At 29.7% G+C, this 8,034-nt stretch overlaps 1 protein-coding gene across 1 annotated transcript; it reads left to right on the top strand.

Annotated features, from left to right (window-relative positions):
• Positions 1–1,504: 1,504 nt before the first annotated feature.
• BDCG_17407 (uncharacterized protein) lies at positions 1,505–1,936 on the top strand (the record flags this gene model as incomplete). Its single annotated transcript, XM_045426538.1, has 1 exon — positions 1,505–1,936. The coding sequence occupies one exon, from the start codon at positions 1,505–1,507 to the stop codon at positions 1,934–1,936; it is 432 nt and encodes a 143-aa protein (XP_045281874.1).
• Positions 1,937–8,034: the final 6,098 nt, after the last annotated feature.

The following is an 8,034-nucleotide window of genomic DNA, read 5'->3' as shown; positions in this document are numbered from 1 at the left end:
TTTTCAAGGTTTTTTGAACTGTGTTTGAGATTCCAAGTTTGAACTTGATCACCTCCTGTAGTTGTCTGGCCTGAGCATGAAGAATTAACAGAACTTCTTCATTCATCTCACTCAGACACTGCTTTCCAAGAATCTTGCTTGCTTTTTCAAGTTCCTGTATTTCAAGAACTTGTTGTTTCTCTATTTCTTCTTTCTTTCTTCTCTTCAGAATTTCAATCTCAGGAATAGCATTTGAGAAAGCATCTTTTTCCACATCAACTGAGTGTATTTTTGAACTCATTGTTTTCACTCAATGAAAAGTTGGTCAGACTGTTTCAATTGAGATATTTCTAAGTCTGTTTTCAATTGAAAAGTTGGTCAGACTGTTTCAAAAGAAGAATAAAAGACTTTTGTGTATAAAACACCTGATTTTTTTCACACTAGTTCAGTAACTAGGTTAGATTTTTGAAGAGAATCTAATAAACTAAAATTGATTTTTAAGATAAATCAATAAAATCTTTACAATCTCTTTCTTGGGATACAGTGAGGAAAAGTATGATATCAATTGATAATAAATCAGATGATATGACAGTTTTTGAGAGAAAAACTGACAAAAAATAAATCAATTTTTTGCAGAGAAATTGATTAAAACTATTCAATTTTATTCTAAATCATCCAATTCTCCTCACACAACAAGTGTGCAACTCAAATCAGTTAATAAAGAGTGTAAAAAAGAATTAAGTATTAATGAAAGCTCTTCAGCCACTGAAATAGTAATTCTTACTTAAAAGAATATGAAATTATGACAGAAAACAACTCTGTTTTTAATTCTTTGTAAGAATATTGTGTAAAACCCAGAGAAAAACACCTTACTTTTTCAAGAGAAGTAAAAAACTATTTCTAAGATCTTTTTTTTTTTTGCATTAACTGCTGCAGAAGAATGAGATAGAAACTGCTAAGATATGCACTACTGTATACCCCCTACCAAGACTTTCCCTCTTCAGGGTCTTGATATTATAGAGAATATAAGTCTGTTTCTATATGATAATATAAATATTGCCAGCGGGATGTAGAGGAACTGGTTATTTATATCTCAAAATAGAAGACTTTGTCAATGATTATATCAATATAGAGTTAATTCTCAAATTCAATAGAAACCTAGTGTTGCTGTTCTCAATCCCTTGCAGAATCTATTGAATATTGAGGTATTAAAACTAGATTTAATATATCTCACTGTGCAGGGATCAAAGGCTCAGTCAGACCTTGGGGTATACTGATTTTATAGTTGTTGATGTGCTGTTGACTCGTTGTCCACTGGTTATGTATTGAATACTGTTGCCGAGGTATCTTTTTGTATCGTTCTGCTGGGGATGGGCCAGATTGAGAGGGGTAGTACAGGGGTGAGACTTGGTGTTGAAGTCTAGATACACTGGCGGCGGACCGTGGAGGTTGCACTTCAGAAGAGTCCGTTGATTATGTGCTTGATATTATCGCCGAGGTATCTTTTTGTATTTTTCTGCCGGGGATGGGCCAGATTGGGAAGGGCGGTACGAGGGTGAGACTTGGCGTTGGTGTTTTGGAACATCAAAGATGGACAGGGTTTTCGCGGAGGTCGCTCCTCGGATATCTCCACAACTACAGGTCGGGGGTCTTCCAAAATCGAGAAGATTGGTGCATATGGCTAGGTCACTTCACCTTACAATTTGTATGGCACTCTGGCCCGGGGTTGTGGTGTGGTAGGGGAGAACGGGGGATAATCCCACACAGGAGCTTCGAACAACGTCCGGTTCACGTTTGGCTGGATAACTCCACCACCACACGGGGTATGCGGTCGGCGATGGGGTCAAAGTGCTCGTATGATCGAGGGCTTTTCGATGGATCTATCGGCGGGTTCTTATTCGAAAAATCGAGCGAGTTCGTGGTGGAGCGGTTGACTGATGTGTGTAAGAAGAATTAATATAAAAGAAAATAATCTTATTTCTTAGCTTAGTTATAATTTTAGTACTAACTCAGATTGAATATTATTAATGTATAAAAGTAAATAAATAATCTTGATTAATCTCTATCATATTTCTTGAAATATATTAATATTGTAAAAGAGAGTGTTATCAAATTATATTATTAGATAATATTATTAAAAATATATTAATATTATAAATATCAATATTAAAAAAATGTTAATACTTATACATTATAGTGATTTGTGAATCATGATAGTTAAATATATATATATATATATATTATTTCTGACTTGATTACAACTTGTACAATAATTTTTAAAAACTCAAAATTAATTTTACTTATTAATAATTATAAACTTATACTTATAACTAACTAATATAAAAAGAAAAAAACTTTTTCTACTTTTTCTCTTTCTCATTCTTCTTATTATTCTTCATAATTCACTTCTTATTCTTCTTCTTCTTCTTCTTCTTCTCATCTGAGATAATAATTATCTTAAAATCTCTCTTCACTGTCTTCTTAGAGAAGAGTTCTTACTACTTTCTCTTAATCAGATCAATCTGTGTCTCAAAATCCTGCATTTTCTAGTCTACTGTCTCAGATTTCATCTCAGTAGTAAGCAGATTAACATGCTCAGAGAGCAGAGCTGTCTTCTTAATATTCTGAATTATGAAGCATATTTAAGACCTGAACAAGGCCTCAATTCTCTTCTTCTCTGTCAGCTTCTACTAATTAATTAGATAATAGAAGTATTATTAAAAATCATTATCTCTCAATAAATAAAAAACTTATCAGTTTTAACTTCTTTATCTCTCACTTCAACACTCTCTTAATCTTCTTCTATTATCACTTATTAATAGTAACACTCTTCTTCTCTCTCTCTCTGTTTATCTTGAACTCAAATCATTCTCAGAACTTTTTCTGATTTCACTGCTACTATATAAGACTCTTCACTATCTTCTTTTTTAATCTCTCACAGATAGTATCATCTGTATTATTTCTATACTTAGTTCAGTCTAAATCTATCAGAAGTGTTACTTAAAATTGTTTTCATTCTATTTTCTTACAGAGTCTCTTCAAGGTATTATAATGTGTCTTATAATCTGTTTTCTCTCACTTGAACATCTTCTTCTTCTCTTTCTTCAATCTGTGATAGTACTCACATATCTTGATAATCTGCAGAACTGCAGAATATTTGAAGAGAAATGATATAATTAGTTTCAGTAAGTATTGAAGAAGAGTGAAGGCAGAAGAGATGATCAGAAATAATATAATAATGAGAATAATAATAATAATGATAATGATAGTAATGATGATAATAATAGTAATAATAATAATAATAATAATGATAATGATAGTGATAATGATAATAACAATAATGAAAGAAGAAGTGCATTGAAATATATTACTAACTTATTAAATATAAAGAGATAAAGAAAATATTAATAGCTTTCAGAGATATATGAAAACAGCTATAGTATTATATAGCAATATTATCTTCATTCAATACATGCAGTGTTGATATTCTTTGTATACAGTTATTATATAATCTATATTAGAGATACATGCAGAAAACATATCTTTATTACTAGAAAGAATGATTACAGTGATTCTCTGTTTTTATATTATAAAGATAAGTTATTCTCATTTCTTTCTTCTCTTTTTTCTCTTCTTCTTCAACTCATCACTAAGTTCAAGCTGATATGAAAACTATTAAAACACTCTTAGAAATTCTCAAATTGAAGAGTATAGACTAATCAAATTTTAAATACAGAAGAATTACATTATATTCAATATTACAAATTATTCATTCTCTTCTAATAAATCACAGTTGTGTCTTTTCTCTTCTCTTCTCAAACAAAACATGGCCTGTGAAAAGTGAGTATCATATCAGACTATAATAATCAACACAGCCTAAGTATGCAGAGCTGTATACATACAGTATATACTGGACTGAGAGACTGTGTGAGTTACAAATCAGTATCAGCATCTCAGAGAGAGCTGTGCAGTGTGAGAAAGCTGCAACTCTGAGTTATATATACAGAGAATGAATTATCACAGTAAGTACATGTATATTATAAGTAATACTTTTTAATAATACTCAGTCTCTGATATTATGAAAATAGAGTCTCTCTATAAGATCTGTTTTTATCAGAAGTCAGAGAATCTTATATTTCTTAAAATAATCTTCACACATCTTATCTATGAAATTAATGAGAGAAATCATTGATTTCAGCATTCTACTCTTAATATTATTCAAGTGATAGCAGAGTTCATTCTGACCATACTTTTTAAATGTATATTTTCTAAATATTCACATTTATACAGATATATACTGATTATTTATTAGATAATATTAAGACAATGATTCATCACAGCTGTCTTATTCTCACTATGAGAAATATATAATTGATAATAAATATTGCAAAGACTCTAAGAAGTAAGTATTTCAAAACTACTGTGACTCTATGATCTTAATTTTTTTTTATTTTTATTTTTTATTTTTTTATTTTTCTTTTATTTTTTTTTCTTTCTCTCTTTTTTTTCATTCTGATTTTTTCTTGTTTTTGTTTTATTTTTTGTTTTTTGTTTTTTTTTTTATATATTTTATATTTTTTTTATAATTAAAATTATATGAATTATTATCTGTATTCAGAAAAGTATTAATATTTGATAATACTCTCTATTGAATTTTCAATAAATGAGTACTATGTTATAATATTATGTAAGTGAGAAGTGATTTCATGATCTCATTTAATGCTATTCTTAATAATGAAATCAGAATGAAAATGTGACTAAGAATTCAAACATATTCTTTATTTAAGACTAGATTTTTATTTGAAAAGTAAATCTAAGACCTTTAATATTTAAAATAACATGATTTGAAATCAATGTAATGAATATAAATTATGATCAGAAGTAATGCTTTTAGACAATATAATAACTGTAAAGTTTGATTCTGGTCTCAGACACGGTCACACGGTCAGTCTATATATATGTTACAATGCAGCAGATCACTCTGATCTTCATTGAATGAAAGACTTTATTCATCAGTTCTTCTTTCTTTCTCATATCTGAAAGAGAATTCTGAATCATCTATTACAATGTCTCAATTATTAACTAGCTAAATCACTGAATCACTTATCAGAGGGCAAATTACATCTCATCTCACTATTAAAACAGCTGTTTGAAGTTCTTTTAATTAATTTTATTACAGAATTATCTGTGAATGATAATCACAACACTATATTAACAGTTATAGATAAATTTTCAAAAGCAGTAATTCTAATTACAGAACAGAAATGATAGAATACTTCATAATAAGTGAAAGACTGTTATAAGAAGATCATCTGCTACTGACAGCTCTCACTAGTGATTATTTTAAATAGAGATCTTAAATTTACATTACAATTTTGAAAGTCAGTTCTTCAACTTATGAGAATCAAGACATGAATAATAACTGTCTATAACTCTTACTTAAATAATCAAAATAAGCAAATTAATCTCATAATCAAAGTCACATTGTGAATAATTCTTATAGATGAATATAAAGTAAGTTGAACTGCTCTGCTTAAACAAGTGAAAAGAGTGTTAAACTCAGTAGCTGTATAGTCAGCAATGATCTCTCTTTTTGAACTGCTCACAGATGTAAAGTCTAGATAACTGTTATTAAACAATGAGAAAGCTTCACTAGATATAACTGAGTTTATGACTGTATAAGACACAGTGCAGTAAGACATTCTTGACTTATACACTCTGATAAAAGCTAGAATGACTAGACTGACCGTGTGACCGTGTCTGAGACCAGGATCAGATTTTTTGATAGTCTCATTACCAATTCAACTGCTCTCATTACACGGTTTTAACATTAGATAGTAGTTCTATACTGTCTCAGTGAGACTTACTGTCTACTCTTATCACATTTTTCAAATGAGACCATGATTTTCACTTCTCAATTTAAATTATTTTTATTGCTTTAAATGACTTTAAATCTCATTTGAGCATTATCAAAAAGTGTTACTTTTTAAAAAATTAAAAATAGTCTAAAAAAAACCTTAAAATGTCTAAAAATAGTCACTTTATGTCAAGAATGAAATTAAATGAGATCAAATGAGATCACTTTCTCATTTTTTTCAAGTCATGATTTCATTTTAAGATCTGATATATAGTCACTTTACATGTTTTTTTAATAGTCAGTCCCAGCGGGATTCACGCCAAGAAATGTATGAGACCAGATCAAATGAGACCAAATGTGAAATTCATGATCTCGGCGGTCAGTCTAAGAATGACTGAGTCTTTTAACTGATTTCATTTTCAATCAACTATTCAGATTGATGATTAAGTCTTCTTAAACCTTACTTAAAAAGCTCAAAAGAGCTATACATTAAAAGAAATGTTCAAGCTATCACTCTTATAAGTAGACTCATTTCACATTCTTCAGAAGATATCAGATGCTGCATTTCAATTGAAACTGTCAGTCAGTTAATAAATGCACTCAGTAATCTTCATCATTCATCTGAAAATGACTGTGTTAATGAGAGTGAATATGAAACACTCATTATCAGAGTCAGTACTTGTTGATAAGTAGTTACAATTTGAAGTTGAAAATATTATAAGAAAACACATAGAGAAAAGTAAGACTTATCTTTAGATTAAGTAAAAGAGATATAAAGATCTGATCTGAGAGTCTCTTGAAGTTATTACATAAGACATCTCACATCTGGTCAAGATCTTCATGATCAAGAAGTCTTACAGTCAGCTAAGTAAAAAATAGAAAGAAAAGTAAAATAGAGAGAGAGTGAAAGAAAGAAAGAAAATGTATTACAATCTAATTTTAACTATTGAATAAGAAGATAAAGACAATAAGAAAATTATTATCTTTTGTTCTTTTCATTATTTTATCTCATCTCTTCTTATCAATTATCTTCAAGCTCTTTCTGCAGCTTGACCTTCTGCTCAGTGAGACATATGTCTTAGAATGTAATATTCATTAATAACTTCTTATTCATAAGATTGCTGAAACATACTCTGCTGAGTAACTTAAAGAAATAATTATTGATTATAATATCTTTCACAGCTGAAATTATATTGATGAACTCAGCTATCTTATTCAGTTTCTTTTACACAGTCTGAATGACATTCAGATTATACTTGTCAAGATTAGATAGCTGTCTCAGTATCTTCAAATCTTAAACTCTACAATTGATTGTATGATCTCTACAAGACAGAATTAATAACTATCACATATCACTCATCTTAATCTTATCAATCAGCTTAGCAGGGGTTAAACAGCTGGTCTTCATATTATCATCTGTCTTCACAGGTGTTGAGATGATGTCTCACTCACTGATTTGAACATGTTTTATAAGTTTCAGTGCAATCAGACTTAATATCTTATACTTGAAAGATGTAGACATTCTCTTCATCAGAACTATAGTTAAATCATTCTTCTTCTCTGTATCACTGATCTCAATAATATCATCAACATTCATCTCCTCAGCTGCAGTTTTTTCAAATTCAGACACACTTTCTTTAAACAGTAAGTTATTCATGTTTCATCTGAGTTTATATCAGCTACAGTAATTTAAAGAGCAGCAGCACCTCTTATTTTCTCACTAAGAGTTAATACAAGTGTTATACTCTTGCTGCATTTGTTTGTTATCTGCAGAGATGATCACACATTTCTTAAATCACTTCTGACTCTTCACATAAGACTGATATAATTAGACTGGCCGCCGGGACCATGAATTTCACGTTTGGTCCCATTTGGTCTGGTCTCATACATTTCTTGGCGTGAATTCTGCTGGGACTGGCTATCAAAAAAACATGTAAAGTGACTATATATCAGATCTTAAAATGGAACCATGACTTGAAAAAAATGAGAAAGTGATCTCATTTGATCTCATTTAGTCTCATTCTTGGCATAAAGTTACTATTTTTAGACATTTTAAGGTTTTTTTTAGACTATTTTTAATTTTTTAAAAAGTAACGCTTTTTGGTAACACTCAAATAAGATTTAAAGTCATTTAAAGCAATAAAAATAATTTAAATTGAGAAGTGGAAATCATGGTCTCATTTGGAAAATGTGACAAG

Source organism: Blastomyces dermatitidis (assembly GCF_000003525.1).
Source record: "Blastomyces dermatitidis ER-3 genomic scaffold supercont1.7, whole genome shotgun sequence".
Taxonomy (NCBI): domain Eukaryota; kingdom Fungi; phylum Ascomycota; class Eurotiomycetes; order Onygenales; family Ajellomycetaceae; genus Blastomyces; species Blastomyces dermatitidis.
Note: the sequence above shows the minus strand (reverse complement) of the source record. Positions and strands in the feature narration are given on the sequence as shown.